The sequence below is a fragment of the Crocodylus siamensis genome, chromosome 4, assembly GCF_052110815.1.
Source record: "Crocodylus siamensis isolate JL-2025a chromosome 4, ASM5211081v1, whole genome shotgun sequence".
In the NCBI taxonomy this organism is placed as follows: domain Eukaryota; kingdom Metazoa; phylum Chordata; order Crocodylia; family Crocodylidae; genus Crocodylus; species Crocodylus siamensis.
The window spans coordinates 65,529,027-65,547,586 of record NC_143398.1 but is presented as its reverse complement, the minus strand read 5'-3'; the positions used below and the strand labels follow the sequence as shown (position 1 = coordinate 65,547,586).

Below are 18,560 nucleotides of genomic sequence, written 5' to 3'. Positions count from 1 at the left end.
TGGAGAAATATCACATAAACAGCAAAGAATCCCTTTTCTCTCTTTTTTAGATGTTTACTATTTATTCACTGGTAAATGTGAAGTACATTATAATTTCAGACACTCCATATTCCAATAGTACATAACTGCCTGCCAAAGAAAGCATGTTTTATCAAATTTGATCTTATTACATTACAAAGAAAGCTTTATCTTAAAAGGGTAATTTAGAGTCAATCAGGCTGAGCAGTAATTAATAACCCACAGCTGGTGATTCTCAACCAGGGTGCCATAGCATCCTGGAGTGCCTTGAGATTCTTTCAAGGATATCATAGGATGCCGCACTTTGCGCTGTTAGGTGCGCAAACGTGACTCACAAGATAAACCCAGGGGCTGTGTCCGAACGAGCGTGGATGTGCAATATGTGGTGCTGCACATGCAGGCGTTCTCCGCACTGCTACCTTGCAGCACAGTGTTTTGACCCCGGGAGATCCTGAGCTCAAAACAACCCAAGGTGGAAAGAAAGTGACGTGGTTCATGTGACGGCAGCGCACACCGCCCAAAACAAGCCTGGCCAGCCACAGCCACAGCCACAGCCACAGCCACAGCCACAGCCACGCTCCATCTGCTGGCCAGGTGTTCTGCTGCAGCTGCAGACCCAGGAAGCCCCCCAGGCATGGCTGCTGGGACCAGCATACCTGCTGGGCCAGCCTCCCCTATCCCACCCAGGGTAACCAGCCACCAAAATGCATGTGGCATGGGAATTCTCCTGGGGACAAGTAGCAGTGGCACAAGTTGTGCCGCTGCTACTTGCCCCTGAAGAAGCGCACTTCCTTGCTTGTCTGGCCATGCCCCTTGATTTCAAATGGGAAGCTGTACTGTTAAAATCCTTCGGACCTGTTGTGGTCCTTCCAAAAGAAAAATTGCTTTCAGCTCTAGCATTTTCCCATAGTCAAAAAATGAGTGAAAACTAAGAACTGGCATTGTCCAAGGGGTGCCTCGAGCCTAAAAAGATGGAGAACAATCATTTTTCAGGCAGAGGTTTTCTTCAGTAGATCGCCACAGGCCAACTTCATCACTCCCCTTCTCGGGGGGAAGAACCTGAGGGGCAGAGGGGCTAAAAGACCTGTTCAAAGCCCCCAGCAGCCCTTGGCAGTGGGAGAGCCGGGCGGGGGCGCGACGGCGGCAGGGGCGAGCACACTGGGCTGCCGCTGTGACAAGACTCAGCCCCGCGGTGCTTGTGGCTACCTACGGCCAGACGCACACACCAGACCTGCTGCTGTGCGGCTGGGCTATAGCGGGGCAGCGGCAGCCTGGGGCACTGCAGCTCAGGGGCGAGGACCGGGCAGCGGAGCAGGGGCACCTACACCCCTGGCCCCGAGCGGCAACGCAGCCTAGCCCGGCAGTCGCTCTGCAGGTCCAGGCCCAGCGCCACAGGCAGACGGGACCGTGCCTGCGCACGCGCCAGGGCACACTTGCGGAACAAGCGGCTCGATTGCTCGGCTGCCCTCCCGGTGGCGGCTCGATTGCTCGGCGCTCGACGCCGCCACCCGGAAGTGAGGACGCTGCGATGGCGATGGCGGCGGATCCGAGCTACCCGCGCACCTCCATCGAGGATGACTTCAACTACGGCAGCAGCGTGGCCTCGGCCAGCGTCCACGTCCGCATGGGTGGGTCTGCGGGGCGCAGCGTGGGCCCGGCGGGGCGCTCCCGCTTGCGGGCCAGTGGACTCAGGTGCCCCCGTCCTGCCAGGACATACCGATGGCCCGGCGCCGGGAGGCGGTGCTGGCGGGGAGGATAGGTTTGTCCTTACTCTGGGGTCTGCGCGCTGAACGAGACTGGCAAGGTGTAAGGGCGAGTTCTTCAAAAGCCCCCCAGGGGGGCCTGGCAGCCCAGCGGTCCGTGTGGGAGAGGCAGTTACCTTTTATTAGAGCAACTAGACCATTGCAAAAAAAAAAGTTTTATTTCTTTGTAAGCTTTTGGGCACGTGCCTTTCCTTGGGCGAAGCAGAGCGCAACAGCTGTACAGTTTCCCCCAGGTGGAAATGAAAAATTTGTATTGCACAGAGGAGCTGGAGGGTGGCATAAGGTCTCCTGGCTGGAAAAATTTGTTTTACGTGAATTGGGCTTGGAAGGCAGAAGTCGTTTCTTATGGATTTGCAATATGGAAAGCTACCAACGTTGATCCTAGTGTCAAGGGAAATGATTACATCATTTTCGTAAAATATTGTAGTGTCATGTCTTGTGGGCTCTCTCTTTATGGCTGTTTCAGTGTAGTCCTGAGCAGGCCTATTTGTTGTGTCATAAATTTGGGTTTAGGCCATCAGAGATTATTATAATCCTCACTTAGTAAGGGAAACCGGTGAGGACACATCAGCTGATTGCTGGGCTGACCAGGCCAGACAGAGCTTTGGCTGGGATGATCTAGCTGGGGATGGTCCTGCTTTGAGCAGGGGGTTGGACTAGATGATGTCCTGAGGTCCCTTTCAACCCTAATTTTCTATGATTGCTTGGGACAAATAAAAAGAAAACAGGAATGGGAGTGAGGGTCACAGGCTCAAAACAAGGGATCCAGAAGGGGGACTGAGCAGTGCCTGCTACCCCCTGAATGAGTCAAGCTGACCAGGGGATCTCTTCCTGGAGATACAAACAAAGAAATGAGAGGAAGACAGCCCTGTACTTGCCTGGGTTCCCCCCAGCCAGAGCCTCCAGGCCGGTCTCCTAGATGGCCAGCTTATCCAGAGCCAGGAGGATGTTGATTAGGAGGTCCCAGAGCTTGGTAGGGTCATGGATAGGGAGCGCATAGCAGAAAAGGTGTGAGCAGAAGTGCAGCTGGAACATCAGCAGGAGGTTCTGAAAGATGTGGAAGAGGGATTGCATTGAGGAGGAAGGAGGGGACAAAACTTATAAACATGTCGTGATAAATTGGTTTAAGGAAAGAACTATTATAATAGACTTGAACCAACACAGTAAATACAGTGAGAGGTTCTTGTACGCACATAAACCCATGTTTTCTTTAAATGAAATATGAGCTCAAACATGTGAATTTAAAAACTATATGTGTCTTTGGGACCATCACAAATGCAGACCTGGTGCCTGTGTGATCTGCTTTCTGCACATTCTTTCACAGCATCTGATGTGAACTTGGACTGACAAAAGCTTTTGCTCTTTCTCACTCTCTGTATATATAACTTGAATTAGTTAGTCTGTGAAGGTGTATATCTGCTCTTCCTTCTGTCAGACACTCTTAACCATACATTCTTGTCCTAAGTTTGTAGCTAGATTTTCCCAGCAAGCCTACAGTCTCGTTTCTGCGGGGCTCTGAAGAAGGAAAATGGCCATCAGAGATGTTAAAGACAGCACAATGCTGCTTTTAATAATTCAGAGCATGGAACATTTCCACTTAACAAGTGACTCATGTACACTTCTTTGTGTTATTGTGACACTAGGCCCCAGTCTGGCAAATAGTGAAGCATGTGCTAATTTGGACAGAGTGTTACTAGCTCTGTTTGTGTTTAATTATGTATGTGTAAGCATTTGCAGAATTGAGACTTCTATGGTTTCTGATAGATGTGGTTATGATCATAGCTTGATTAGACTTGAAGTAAAGATGAGTTCAGTCTTTCTCATGCCCCTCAAATCTTCTCTTTCTCCATATCTGTGCTTTAAAACAAGTTAGTGCATTCCTCCTCCTGAAGCTGTTGGCAGTGAGATTCTCTAGAGTGGGATGCTCTACCCTGGCCTATGGGCCAAATCCTGCCTGTGCAGCCATGCCTTCCAATCTGCAGGAGCCCTGCATGTCTGAAAATTTGGCACTGGGGGAGCAGTGACAAGGGTTGCCACTCCCCTGCTGGCAGATTTCCAGACTTGTGGGGAACTGTGCCAGAGAGCACATTAGATCAGCACCAGCAGTTGGCCCAGGGCCTGATTTGGACACACAGGGGACGCCATCTGGTGGTTTAGGGCCTATCTTGGAAGTACAGGGGTCCAGTATAGCACATGAACTGGCCCTGCAGGACTTATCCAGCCCATGGCACAGATGATTGTGCACAAACCCTCCAGTGCTTACTATTACTGCCCAGGAATATAAGCAGAGAGTTCTGGCTCCCTTGAATGGTGATCTGGGTGGGAATAACAACCTGAATGATCTTCTGCTTTGTGAAAGCAAAGCTTTAGACAGTCCATCCTCCATCCCTTCTACACATTAAAAAAAAAATCTCCTTTGACTCTAAACTGAGATTTAGAGTCTGTTTAGGAGATACTGTAGTTATTGAACTGCCTAAAGTCCTGCTCAAAGTACTCTCCTAACATAAAAGTCTTACCACTGCAGAATTATTCAGTAGAATGGTTTCCAAAAATTTGTCCAGTCTAATATAAAAATCCCAAGTGTTAAGTCTTCCATTTCAGGAAACTAGCTACAATGTAAAAGACATTACCACTAATATTTTTTCCTTTGTTTCTTTTATCCTGTTATACTTTGATATAGCCCCACATACCACCCAGGTAATCGCTCTCCATCCTCTGGTGTTGATACCTTTCAAATATTTGTAAATTGGTACTGGATGTCCCCTTTCAGGATACAGCTTTTAAAATCTTTCCTTACTGTAAATTTCTTCCGTGAACAATCTCTCATATTTATCAAATAATATGATGACCACAGTAATTTGGCAACAGTTGCATCAGTTGTAAGGAAAAGGGATTGTTAGAACTTTGCCTGATGCTGGTGGTTCTCAACCTTGTTAGATTACAGGCATCCGTTGGAAAATGCTGGCTCTTAGCTTTCACTCATTTTTTTCACTATAGGAAAATAATAGAACAGTTCTTCTATTCCAAAGAACTTGAACTACAACAGGTCAGAATGTTTAGGTACTATGGATTCCTAGTTGAAATCTTTGGGTTTCTCTTGTAGGTGTTTGCACACTTAACAGTTGTGCAACTCCTCGTGGTACCCTTAAAAAGGATCTTGCAACACCCTGGTTGAGAATCACTGATCTATGTTGTATCTGTAAGTGTGTAGTAAGAACCTTTTTTGGCATTTCCGTATCCCATTGCAAACATATGTCTAATTTTAGTCTAAAATGTAATCCAGTAATGACCAGACCAAGTTGAGGTATTTTTTGTTTCTTTTACCCTAGCTTTTCTACGAAAAGTTTACAGCATTCTTTCAGTTCAAGTTCTTCTGACCACAGTGACATCCGCTGTTTTCCTCTACTCCAGTACCATTCAGACCTTTGTGCATGAAAGGTAAAATTTTAAAAATGAAATGGGAACCCTTTCCAATATCTAAAATGTACTGTAATGTAAAATGTGTGATAATCATGTACAAATTTTGGTGGGGAAAGGGAGAGAGCTGAGGAGACAGAAAGAGAAAACTGAGTTCTGAATAAAACCACACTTTGTGTCTGAACAGATCTCTTAACTTTGTTCCTCTGAAATAAGTCTTGAAATCTGACTAGATTTTGAAGTTTACTTTTTCTTTCTGTTTCCCATTGCTTTCAATACCAGAATTTATATTTACCTTCATTCTGTTCTACTAAAACCCATGTCTTAATTACATGGTATCTTAACTAGTGCTGTTTCTGTTCTATAGTCTTACATATCCTTTTGAGAGGCAAGGATTTCTTAGGATGATATCTTTTATTTGGCCAGCTAGGTAGTTGGGATAAAGCTGGGATAAAGTCAACCAAGCTTTTGAATGCGAGACACTCTTCCTTAGGTCTATCACAAGGACCCAGCCAGCATGGAAGAATGTTTTGCATTTAAAAGCTTGTCTAACTTTATCCCAACTACTTAGTTGGTCCAATAAAAGATACTGTTCTAAGGAATCCTTGCCGCACATAATTTCTGGACCATCACAGCTACAGCATCACTCTTGTGCTACCTAAGTATCCTTTCAGGATTCTGGCATTTGGAATGTTTTTCAGTTAGTCACTGTCTTGTTCCAGGAAGCTGTACCATAGCCTTCCCCTATAACCTTTCCTTTCTATCCAATCATTTCTGACTCTGACTGAAGACTAGTATCCTAAATTCTTCATGTACCTGTAGTTTTCTTCCCCTCATTTTTCTTTCTACAGCTTTCCATCTCATTCACTCTGTAACAGATATGCTTTACATTTTGCTTTAACTTTCTTGTACTTTATGACTATGATAAAATGCTACATAAAGGATACCATATAAAATACAATTAATTATATTTATAGCTGAAATCCTGCTCCTGGTTCAGAACCATCTTTGTTTTTCTTGCAGAATTGCCTTAATAGTTTCATTGCAATGGTGAATTAATGGTTTTCTTGTAAACTGGGACAAGTTAGACATGCCCAAGTTTTGATAGACTTGGAAACTGTGTGTAAATATTGTGAGTTTGCTTTTTTTACAAAAGGTTTCTTATATTTTGCATGCTTGGTGAGGACATTTTCTTTTCTGTTCTCTGGAGGTGCTTTTGTGAGATCTTTAGACAGCCTATAACTTCTGGTATAAGCAGGTCCCTTGCCCTTCAGTTACAGTTTCCTTTCCCAGATATTCCAGAAAATGTGTGATGTTCAGGATTTGTTGTGGGTGGTTGTTTTTTATCTTGGGTCAAGTAGTGTTTTTTTAACCATGGTTACTTTTGTCTGAAACTTTACAGGCCTGCTTTGCTTCTGCTATCTGTGCTTGGATCTTTGGGCATGATTTTAGCCCTAACCCTGTACAGACATCAGCATCCTGTTAATTTATACCTACTGTTTGGATTTGTAAGTATTCCAACTTCATTCGTTAAGAATAATCCTTAGAACATTTTTAATTTGCAAACAGCGTTTTAAAATAAGCTAATGACACCTAACCCATGTTTACTGTACTCCTTTTAAAGGTCTAGTATAAACTTCCTGAAGTCCTTCAAGATATTTGTCTGGGTTTTTTTTCTTGGAATCCTCCAACTCAGCCTGGTAATTTCCTTTGGAAACAGTACATAGCATCAAGGCTTTAAAAAGATCTCTATAAAGCTCCTTCACTTTGTTTTTGCCTTGTCCCTCAACTTAAGTTATCTTTTAGATGGTGAGTCAGAAACGGGCCTTGAGGAAGCTTCTATGTCACAATACACGTTCAGGAGTTAACTTAGCAGAGTCTTTAGTGGAGATGAAGCAGTCCCCGACACAAACAGAGGCACTTCTACAGAAAAATAAAATACTTTGAATGTTTTTTTTTCCTTCGGTGCTAAGAGTTCTGAGTGTGTCTCCAACCCAAGGACACTGTGCCCAGTAGTCAACCCATGTGTAATTGGGCCGTTATTTCATCGTTACTTAGCATAGCTGAAGGAGTTTTGACCCAGCATATAATTCAATTCAATCTGCCAAAGAAAGGAGCTGCATTTTTCTTGCTGAATTTCTTGCTTTAACACCTGAACTTGTATAAATTATGTTCTTCAAATATTTTAAAGACTGCCACAAAGTTGTCTTGGCTTATAAGACATAATAATTTCTTCAGAAGCCATACAGTAGAAGGCAGAGGTATATGCTTCTGAAGTCATGATGTGAAATGTTTTCAATATTTATTCCAATTTCAAGTGAAATGATTAAATCATTTTAATAAAATGTTGCAGTGTAGTGTGGTGAGCAGGGAGGAGTAGGATAAAACTCTTAAATATGGTATGTGATAAATTGGTTTAAGAAAAGACCTATTATAATAAACTTGAACCAATGTGATAAACACAGCCAAGGATTAATGTCTTAAGCATATAAATGTGTTCTTTCTTTAAATAAAATATAAAAACAAATGTGTAAATTAAACTATATATATATATGAATTTCAAACTATAGTTTTAGGAAAAAGTCAAAGACTTAAGAATATAAGTGCTTACTTCAGTTTGTTTCTGAAATTCCCACTGAAAAAGACATGGGGGAGGGAAGCTGAAAAGAGTTCAGTTACAGCAGTTCTAAGAAACCTACCTAATCATTTATTATTATCTGTGGGAGATTTGAACTTAATGTTACTACATGTAGTGCTTGAAAGAAGAAAACCAGCCATATAATACCTAATACTTTGGGGAGATGCCACTTTCCCACAGCTATAAAATAAAAATTGCATATAGCAGTTATATAACTTGCTGTCCAGGAACGACAGCAATTGAAGTTGCCATTTTCTTGCTACCTTGACAGTTTTACTTTAGAACAGAAAACATTTTAATAAATGAACATGTTTCTATAATAAACATTACATTTTACATGTGGTAAACTTATGTAGCAAAATGCCTTAATTCCAAACTGGTGTTTTTGAATGTTGTCTCCATGTGAACGCTTTGAGCTTACGCTTTTTTCTTTTTGTTTTAAATTCTATTTCTTTAACTTCTCATAGACCTTTTTGGAAGCACTGACTGTTGCTGTTGCAGGTAAACAATAGTCATTCTAATACTGCCCATCAGTTTCCCATGAAAATATGGAAATGAAATCCAACATGCTTGCTTACTGCCAAATACAGTGTGGATGATGAGGAATCCTTTGATTCCACCATGAATGTAGCAAAGACATAAAAACAGAAGGAAGAGAACAGGTTTTAAGGCACCTCTTTCTACTATTAATTACAAAAGAAGTTACACACTTCTACTCTACCACAGTGGGTGGACTGTTAATGAGCAAGAGAGAGACTGTGTGAGTGAGGTTAGAAGCCTCTCAAGCCTTGGATTAGGCCAATCTTGCACACCAAGTCCAAAAATGCCTTTAGTATGAGTATAAAAGATCTAGCAGCTCTATTTAAGAAAACTATATTTATCAGAAAAAAGGTCAAGAACCTGCTAATGCAGAAACACGGGGTACATGTTAAAGTATGGATCAGCCTTGAGGACTTTAGACCAAATGCAAACCTGTGTCTGACAAACTATACATTAAAAAAATAAAAATAAATATATATCGTGTTTAAGCTTTGATTAAATAACAATTATAGCAAATGCATAACATGCTGTTTTTAAAGGACAGTTTACTTTTTCTGTTTACAGTGAGTTTCTATGATGTATCCATTGTCCTACAAGCTTTTATTCTTACTACTGCTGTGTTTCTTGGGCTAACTGCATATACTCTGCAGTCGAAGAGAGATTTCAGCAAATTTGGAGCTGGGTAAGTTTCCTTATCAGAGACAGTAACAACAAAACCACAAAATGCACAAGTCTTATATATACAGTACATGAATCAGGTCTGTGGAAGCTGAGTTGTTCAGTTTTATGTCACTAAAGGGTGCCTTGATTTGTACTACTTCTTAAAATAAGGCTTTTCTGTGCTTTACTCCTTTAGGAAGTACTTGTTCTTGTGGAAGCATTGTTTATTTTATTACTATTATAACTTTTAAAAATATAGCACTACACGAACAAATTATGTATTTGTGTCTTCATTGGACTATCAGGTAGCTAAATCAAATGTAATAAATTCTGAACTTCAGTTGTCACTGCTTCCTATAATGGGAAGATTTTAGTGTTGATAACAATGAATGATTGGCAGTGTAATCTTAACATTTTTCTTTCAGATTGTGCATAATATATGTGTACACTTTATATATACTACCTAGCTATCTGGTTATTTAATGTGGGGAGGAAAAAGCTTGAAAAAAACATCTAAACAACCAGTAATAAAACTAATACACTAATGTCTTTTTTATTCCAGGCTCTTTGCCTGCTTGTGGATTTTAATCCTCTCAGGTTTCTTGCGGGTAAGATGTCTTGTGTCTAGAACTAAAAATTATTATTTAAGTTGCTGAGTTCAGAATTTCCTTCCCCTGTCCTCCTAAAATTAAGACATTTTTAGATCAGAACTTGCTTCAGATACTTTGGGGACTCATGGATCTTGGAGTAAAAATTTCAGCTGTAAAACTTTAATGCCTTAAATCAGATTTAAAGCCCTCTCTGCAATTTTAGAGAAAATCAATATGACTGAGACTTCCAAATCACTCAGACACCCCTTTATTTCACTGTTGATCTAAATAAGAAAATGGTAATATAAGACTAAGCATTAACATTACAATATACAATATCTATAAACAAACTATTACTATAGACTGCTCAGTCACAATCTAATTTAAATCTGTGTAGTGTATGCTTAAAAATTAAGGGTAATTGCTGATGCAACGTATGAACAAGTTGCTAGGTAAAAAATTATTTCTTGGTGCTATGAAACATGTCTAGATTTCAGGGGTTTTCCCTGTTCCACACTGGGAGGAATCAGACTTTTTTGAAGTTTGTTTTTTTTTCCACAGAAAAACAGTACATTGCAGAATTGCCAACAGCTAATGGTTATGGCACTCAGATGTGGGTCTCTGACCTTTAAAGTGAGCATTATAACCAGGGGACTGCTATGGAGCCAGTCTCTAGCCAAGTGAATGTTTATTTATACAAAGCTCAACTGCTCCAGCAGAGGAAGGGGAGGTGTTCCCTGTCTCTCTTTCTTGTTGAATCTGTTTCATTTTGTGTAAATAAATATTCATTGGGCCAGAAAGAAGGATTTACTGGAGCCCAGTGGTTAGAGTGCTTGTCCTAAATGTGGAGGTGGCAGTTGTGTAATTTGTATAAATAATGTTCACCAGAACAAAATAATATTAAAGTGAAATTGCTCAAGTGGAAGGGATTGAGGGAGACCCATGTAAAAATAACTGTCCTGGGGCTTAAGACACATGTATGGGATATAGGAGAACAGCTGAGCTGGGACTGAACATAAGTCTTCATCTTTCAAGTGAATCTCCAAGCTGTTTCTCTGCTTTTCCATCTTAGATTGATGAAACTTCCAAAATTCCATCTGTAAAATGTGACACTGCTTTTAAAAGCTTTTACTCTTAGAGCTATTAGATCATTGTTTTACAAAGAAAAAAGTATGAAAAGGCACGTTAAAAAATCACTCACTCTCTTTCTGCCTTTAGACTATTTTGATTAACTTAGATGTCACGTCAACAAAAGAGGGAATGTGGATATGGTACTGTATGTACCAAAACATGGTCAAGTCTGGCCTTTCTCACAAACAGGTTTAGTTTTGACAAGTTAGATTTTTTTCATCAGCAAAAAAATACTGATTAGAGCTATTATTGGAAAAAGTTCTGTTATAACCTCTCAGTTGTACTTTTCAAATTAACTTAACTAGAATACTCTTGCTGCTGTGAATTGATGGTAGGGATTTAAATGGTTGGGTTTATCCAAATTAGTATGGAGAAGAGATTAACTTTTTCAGTAGTATTTTTTTCCTCTCTTAAATTCTCTTCTACCATTACTATCATGGAGGCAGAGCATCCTTTCTTCCACTAAGAGGAGGCACTGCTTCCAGTGTAATGAGCTCAGTGAAAATAGACAAACTGAGGAGCTGGGGAAAAAAGTCAGTTTTGGTGCAGAGGATGTTTGTATAGTTTCTGTTAGGATCTTACTCTTTGACTTCGTAGCTCTACAAAAGTAGTTTGCTTAGCCCCGTGTGGAGAGGACTTAATACCAAGCAAACCTCTTTGGCCTTGATACTACAAACACCCTTGCATGTGATTCCCTACAGGGAATAATCATACTGAAAGTAGTATACGAGTATCTGCACTACTAGGGTCTAAAAAATATAATGAGTTTGGAAAAATCTCATCTAATTATCTGCTGGAAGGTGATGACTGTTTTCTTCTGTTCCAATCCCAAGATTTTTACAAAATTTTGGAACATCCTGCCACTAATACTGTTGTGGTGCAGTAAGTATACTCCAGTAGAAGGCCAAGATAATTTAAATTGCTTAGTAATAGTTTTTAATACTGAAGTGTATCTGCTTAATGAAATAGAACTTACCACTGTTTTTCCTTTTCACACTTTTGTCTTGCTTTAGCTGTTTTTCTATAGTGAGACAGTGGAACTGGTATTTGCAGCTGGTGGAGCTCTTCTGTTCTGTGGATTTATCATTTATGACACTCATTTGGTGATGCACAAGCTGTCCCCTGAAGAGTATATACTGGCTTCAATCAACCTCTATTTGGATATCATCAATCTATTCCTACACCTGCTGCGTTTACTGGAGGCATTCAATAAAAAGTAACTGAAGGCAGTCTAAATGGAAATATGATGTGCATAGGGTTAAACAACTGAATAGTGTTGGTTACTATCTACAAACCATGCAGTATATTTTTTAAACTAAATCTTAGCATCTTTCATTCCATGGTTATTGACTCTTTAGAAATGAATGGGCTTTCTTGTAGCTGACACCAGTCTATTCTAAAATGTATTTCATTACATGCTGTATCCGTTTCAGTTACCGTTGCAAAGGCTCCATTTAATTTGCAGCTAAGATTCATGATCAAAACACCAGTCAAATTTGCTCTGCTGCCAGCAGTTAAACAGTGGAGTTTTCTATTTCAACTATTCTGCAACTACCAGAGATGGTTCTTTTGGAATCAAAACAGAAAATTGCACTTAACCTTGTCACCCTGTAACAATCCTTTAATTCCACCAGTCAGGTGTGTACCTTCCTTTAAAAGATTTTATTCCTATTTAGAGAAATGGGATGATTGCATAACTAAGGACAAAATATCACTTAAAAAAATCACTTGTCTTTTGTCTTTATTTTTGATTAATGTAATAAGCATGTTGACAAAAAGTGGCACGTGCTGTGGTACAGATCAGTCTGCACTCAATTAACAAGCCTGTTAAAAAGCAGAAGAGGCTGGCTGTCCTAAAATCTGGCTGTGTAGTCTGGAGCACTTCGGAGCAGTGTTTCTCAGCCTGTTGGTCGCGACCCACACGGGACCTGAAGCAACATATGAAAAGGTCCCGTGAGTCTCCTTTAAAGTGGGGAAATGGAGGGTTCTCCCTGGCCGGCTGGCAGAGTTGCTACTTGTGAGGGGCGGCTGGGGGCTCCCCATGACCCCACACACCCATCTTGGCGGGGGGGAGGGACTGGCTATGGGTGTTCACGAACGGGTCCTGCTACAAAGCGGGGAGAAGCACTGATTCAGGGCGTAGGTAGCGGAGGCGCCTGCCCGCAGCGCCTTGCTCGAGCAATGCTCCCTTTCGCGCTAGCTCCGCCCCCTCCCGCCCTTCCGCGCTACCGGCACGGCGCGGGGCGGGACTTGCTACGCGCGTACGGAAGCTGCGCCCAGCGGACGCGCTGGCGCCGGAAGTGAAGGTAGTGGTGGACGCGTGCGGAGCTCGTGGGTGCTGTGGGTGAGTTGGGGTTCGTGTTCCTGCCGCGACTACTCCCCGGGGCCTCTTCCCCCCACTCCCCTGCCGGGGCGTTGCTCAGGGGCAGCTGGAGGCTTCAGCCCACCGCCGCACGCATGCGCCCCTCCCCCCCACCCCTCCGCACACCAGTTCCCCGCCCCTTGCCGCTGCCGTCTGCCCTGGCTGCTGGCGCAGCGGCCGGGAGGAGACCGGCCTCCGAGGTTTGAAGGGAAGGGCTGGGGGTTTCTTTTGCTTTCCCAGCTGGAGATGGCGAAGAGCCTGAGGAGCAAGTGGAAACGGAAGATGCGGGCGCAGAAGCGGCAGAAGAACGGCCCCAAAGAGTTGGCGCGTCTGAGGGACATCCTGAAAGCCGGTGCCCTCCTGAGTGAGGTGCAGGATGTGGCCACCCTGGTCCCGCCGCAGAAGGTCCAGGCTCCTGAGGGTGAGTCCGTTCATCTTGAGCATGAGGGCTCTGTGCCTGGGCTTCCAGCATGCCTATGTGGGACGCACTCTCCCAGACCAGTCTCTGCTGGTGCTGGTTATGCTCCCCCTGCTGCTGTGATAAGTGCCCTGGGCCCTCACCCTCTTGCTGTAGCTGTGAATTGACGTAGGTGCTACTTTTCCCTTGTACAGGTACGGGCTAGCTGTGCTGCTGCGAGGGTGGTGCATCAGCTGTTGCGAGTTACTGCTTAGTGCAAGTCACTTGTGGTTCCCCAACCTGTCGGGCTTCAGTGTTTGGGAGCTATACTGGAGTGCTCAGTCCCCAGCTGTGGGCTGAACCAGTGGCACCTACTCTGCTGGGCTCCCTACAGCTGCAGAGATTTGGCACTGGGGGTAGTGTTAATTGCTGCTGCCCCACTGCCAAATTTCTGTACCCATGGAAAGGCTATAGGGCTGGATAAGTCAGTCCTGCGTGCTCAGTCAGGCGGACAAGGCTGGGATGGTTTGGGCCAAATCCGAGTGCACAGTGCTGAGCCAGAATGGTGCAGGGCCTGATCTGGGCACACAGGGCCCAACCCTGTACACCAGCCCCATGAGGCATCCAGCCTGCAGGCTCTGATCCACACCACTCTGATCCCACTTAGAGATTATCTTAAAGCACCACTGATCTATGCTACAGGGTTCTACATGCTTCATTATTTCTATAAATTAATAGTGTATATAATGGGTTTCCTGGCATGTCTCCAACTTTTCTTAAGCTGCTCTGTTATCCCTCTCTATTTGGATATTTCCAGCCTTCCCTTTCCTCATGGTGGCAGTTCTTTGGCCTCTGCAGGTTTTCTAGCCACCAATGGTACTGTGTGCCATTTCTTATTGGTCCTTTCTGATTTTCATTTAAATCAGTTGATGGTCTGGAAGGTTCCTGGAAACTGCTTAATTGTTCTGTTGCAGCCAGATAGGGAAATGCTGTCAAGTAAGTGTAAGGGCAATGTTTTGCCCACTCTGTGAGGAGACAGAGGAATATACAAGTGCATCTAGTTAATTATAACAGGATGGATAGCGTCTTCCTAGGCCATTAGGCTCTTACTTAGATTGGTCCTTGCTTTGATGTACACTCATTTATTCTGTGCATGGAAACTTGGCAACTTTGCTGTAGTTGATACTCAGTTTCTCATTTCAGTTATCAGTATTTGTGGGGGGGGGAGAGTTGGTGTCTGTAATCTTGTCATTCTAAGTCACTGATATCACACGCTGTATTGTTTCTCCCTCCTAACAGCTGCTCACGTTGCTGATGCCTAAATTCCAAAAATCTGTACAGGCACCCACTGTTCTGCCATCGGGCATCTTCTGCCTGCAGCAGCTGGCACATTTAAGTGGGATGGTCATTTTCCAGACTACACTTAAGGCAAATGGTGTTATGTAGAAGAAACATAAGGCCTTTGTTATGTGGGAATACAACTCCTTTCACTTTATTGAAACTCATGGCTCTGTATGAGGGCTAAACTGTGTGTGCAACAAGAGATTTTTTCTTGAATGTATGAAAGGAGAGTTTTTATTCCTATGTGAAACTGGTTAACCAATTTTATGCCCTTTTAAATCCTTTTTTCTTTCTGTCCCCCAGATCAAAGCAAGATGGACACAGATAGTAAAAGAAGCAAAAAGACTCTCCTAGATGAACATGGACAGTACCCAGTTTGGCTAAATCCTAGACAGCAGAAGAAACTTAAGGCAAAACGTGTTAAAGGAAAAAACAAGTCCAAGGTGGCCAAGGGACTGGCATGGTAGATTCTCACACAGGTGGAAAAGTGGGCAAGAGATTTGATGTAGAAAACAGAGACTGTTAAAGACTGAGTGTACAATCTGACTGGGCTCAGCTGCCAGATATAATTATCATTACAGGTTGGGTTTTATTAGATCAGAAGCAGCTGAAAAGAATATCCCATTGAAAACTGCTTCATTTAAAAATAAAATGTACTAAAATAGTGCTTTTGAATTGCCTTACCGATTTTGTATTTTTTCCTCTGCTTTGCAGAACTCTATAAAACTTAATATGCAGAAAATGGAGGGAGGGAACAAACTGGATAGAAATTAATAAGTGAGCCATAGCACTAATAGCAGGTACATTTTTAGAAGTGTTTAGTACTTCAAAAGCCTGTTTAATTTTCCTATAGAACATGTTTTATGGAAAACCAATACATCAGTGAAACAATGCGACTTTTAAAGGGATGCTGTAAACAGAAATTTAGGTCACAACTTGAGACAAAAAAAATTGTTTTACCTGGATTTAAACAAAAAAAAAAGGCCAGAAGAAATGGTTGCTTACAATAAAGACATTTTCCATTAGTTTTTGCAACCCAAGTACTGCAGCAGTGAGGAATTGAAGTCAAAACTGATGTGGTTGACATTCATTGTCCATCTGAAAGAATGCAAAACCATGAGTAATAAGAAGTAAGTTAAAGTTTAAACATTGTGAACAATGGTGGCCTAAGTCAAGGTACGTGTGTGTTGCAGTACCCGTGTGTTTTTAGTAGGTCAGTGTTCCCTCATAGTGGCATTTGCGTCTACTTGTTACAACATAGTAAGCAAGATTTTAAATGTTGTATGACTGTGTAGTAAATACCATTTAATTATATTTGCTTATGCATATTATTGGGGAATAATATGTGATGACAGATTCAAGAACTTAGTTACCCTGTAACATTACCTTTTTACAATAACCATTCCCATCTTTGAAGAAGTTTTAAAGCACTAGACTAACAGTATGTTGCTCTCTGAAGAACCCTTCATCCATGCGGAACCTGATTTGCAGGCAGGTCTGTTCCAACGCTTGAACTGAAGTGCTCTGATTGCCTACTGATAACAGTCTGCAGCTGCTGTACAATTCTGATGTGATAAAATAGGAAATAGGCCTTATGCTTTTTGAAAACAAAGTTCTACTAGCTTGAGGCACTTTGTGCTAAAACCAAAAAAGGTGGATGACTTGGTGTGGATTTCAGATTTTCTAAGGGAGATATATTTTATGAATTATGAAAGAATGATGTTTTTCTCTTCTATTATGCAAGTAAAACCAACTGACAATTATAAAAATGAAGTTATTAGAATATGGGAGATGAAACCTGTGTACGGTTTGATTATTGACTTTTGGTTAATGGAAATTTTATCAGGTCAGTTCACTAACTTGACGTTTACTTCTGTGTTATGTAGCAGCATTAGTATATCCATCTCAACATCTATACTGCGGTAATGTATGTAGTGGATGCGATCACTCCCATAGTACAGTAAAATAGAAAATGGTACTTTTAATTCAGCTTTTATTGTTAAGAGTTGCAGACTTTGCAGTTCAAAATTAGATGTGAAATGTTGGCATCAAGATTTGAGCTCTCTTAAAAGCAGCTGGGGTTTTTGAGCTCTCTGTCCGTCTGGCTTCCCCTTCCCAGCCACAGAGGTTGAGGCAGTGCAGTCTGGCACAGTTTGCCATGCTAGGGTAGCATGTGGAGTGGGTCACCCAAGAAGCACCATGCAGTGGAGGACCCTGTGGTGGAGAGCTAAGGGTAACATGGAGCATCCAGGTGTACTGTATAGCAAGGGAGGGACCATGGAGGCACACAGTGCAGTGCAGAGGCAACAGGGTACATGATACATCAAGAGGATGCATGGTATGGTGGTGGCAGCCTGTGCCCTGGGCTTCTGTTGCCCCACTCTGGTCCCTGCCAGCACTGGCCCTGGTGCACTGGCACAGGCCCTGCGCTTTGTGTGCCTGCTCACTGCCCCTTCCCCAATCTGGCGCAGCCATTTCCCTGATTTTCCCCCCTCCCACCAACCAGCTGGCCACTCCAGCACCATGTGGCTCCCAGCTGCAGCACCGGGGACCACAAGAGCAGCTGGGACATGGTGCCAGAGCGGCAGGCTGGAATGGGGAAGTGGCAGGAGAAGGGCAGCAGTGGCAGATGGGGCCAAGTGGCAGTGAGTGGGAGCATGGGGCCTGGGCTTGCAGGAGTGCAGGTTCATAGATGACAAACCCCATTGCTTAAAGGAGTACTTCCAGGGGGCAAAGGGAGGGACTTCTGGTGGCAAATGTCAGGGGTTAGAGGGCTGGACTTCTGGTCCCCAGATGGCAACCAGGGGGTGGGGCACCTGTCAAGGGGTGGGGCTGCCCGTATGACCCTTGATGGCTTGCCAAAACTCGGGAAGTGGCCCTCCACCTGAAATAATTGCCCACCCCGGACTAAAGTGTATAGCTGCTTTTTTACACACCTAAATTTCCCTGCAAGTACCCTATATTTCTGTAAAAACAAGTATTGTCCATTAAGGGTTTCACTATGAATACTGAGAGGAGAGAGATTCCGAGCTTTTGAAAACATTTAAATCACCTAGGAGGAGCAAAGAGATTAAACAAATTTTAAGTGTATACAGGTTTCCCTCCATTTATGCAGGTTCTTTATTTGCAAATTTGCTCTTATGTGATGAGCATATTTAGACCCATAATTCACTATATGCAAGGTAAATTTGCTTTTATGCGATCAACATAGACAATCCCCTCTGCCCGAGCAGGTAAGTCTGTGAGGGGGAAGGGAAAGGGCTATGGCCCCACTTGCCCCAGCCCTGGCTGCAGCAGCCCCAGGAGTGGCCGGTACCAGGTGTCTGCAACCACTGGGCTGCACTGTGCTACCCCTCTCCCTCCACGCCTAGGCTCTGGGTGAGTGCCATGTCCTGGGCTGCCCAGGGTTCCATTTGTCCACACTCACCTCTGCTCATAGGGTGCTCTGTGCCCTGGTGCAGGCAGCTGGTGTCAGCTGCTCCAGCATGGGCTGCGGTGAGTCCAGGCAAGCAGAGCTGGGAACAGTTGTCACCAAGTGCCTGTAGCAGCTGGGCTGCACCGTGGCCCAACCCAACCCCACCGGGGCTCTGCTGGTCTCCACTCCACTCACCCCTTCTGCTTCTGGAGTGGCTCCAGGAGTGGCCGACACCAAACTTTGGGGCAAAGCATCCACGCCAGAAGATAGGCGGGTGATCCAGGCTGA

General features: G+C 43.3%; 2 protein-coding genes across 2 annotated transcripts; both read left to right on the top strand.

Annotated features, from left to right (window-relative positions):
* Window positions 1-1,488: 1,488 nt before the first annotated feature.
* Window positions 1,489-12,218, top strand: TMBIM4 (transmembrane BAX inhibitor motif containing 4). Its single transcript, XM_090042466.1, has 7 exons — window positions 1,489-1,646; window positions 5,111-5,219; window positions 6,601-6,706; window positions 8,304-8,337; window positions 8,941-9,058; window positions 9,599-9,644; window positions 11,771-12,218. The coding sequence occupies exons 1-7, from the start codon at window positions 1,547-1,549 to the stop codon at window positions 11,975-11,977; spliced, it is 720 nt and encodes a 239-aa protein (XP_089898592.1). The 5' UTR covers window positions 1,489-1,546; the 3' UTR covers window positions 11,978-12,218.
* Window positions 12,219-12,950: 732 nt separating this feature from the next.
* LLPH (LLP homolog, long-term synaptic facilitation factor) lies at window positions 12,951-16,654 on the top strand. Its single transcript, XM_090042467.1, has 3 exons — window positions 12,951-13,101; window positions 13,360-13,540; window positions 15,161-16,654. Exons 2-3 carry the CDS (start codon window positions 13,366-13,368, stop codon window positions 15,322-15,324), a joined length of 339 nt encoding a protein of 112 aa, XP_089898593.1. The 5' UTR covers window positions 12,951-13,101; window positions 13,360-13,365; the 3' UTR covers window positions 15,325-16,654.
* The last annotated feature ends 1,906 nt before the right edge of the window (window positions 16,655-18,560 follow it).

Bases quoted from the DNA above. Each gene is read 5' to 3' on its own strand.
- TMBIM4 (XM_090042466.1), top strand. From the start codon at position 1,547: ATGGCGATGGCGGCGGATCCGAGCTACCCGCGCACCTCCATCGAGGAT. The intron at 5,220-6,600 runs GTAAAATTTTAA...GAAACTTTACAG, and splicing joins CAGACCTTTGTGCATGAAAG to GCCTGCTTTGCTTCTGCTAT. The intron at 9,645-11,770 runs GTAAGATGTCTT...GTCTTGCTTTAG, and splicing joins TCCTCTCAGGTTTCTTGCGG to CTGTTTTTCTATAGTGAGAC.
- LLPH (XM_090042467.1), top strand. From the start codon at position 13,366: ATGGCGAAGAGCCTGAGGAGCAAGTGGAAACGGAAGATGCGGGCGCAG. The intron at 13,541-15,160 runs GTGAGTCCGTTC...TCTGTCCCCCAG, and splicing joins GAAGGTCCAGGCTCCTGAGG to ATCAAAGCAAGATGGACACA.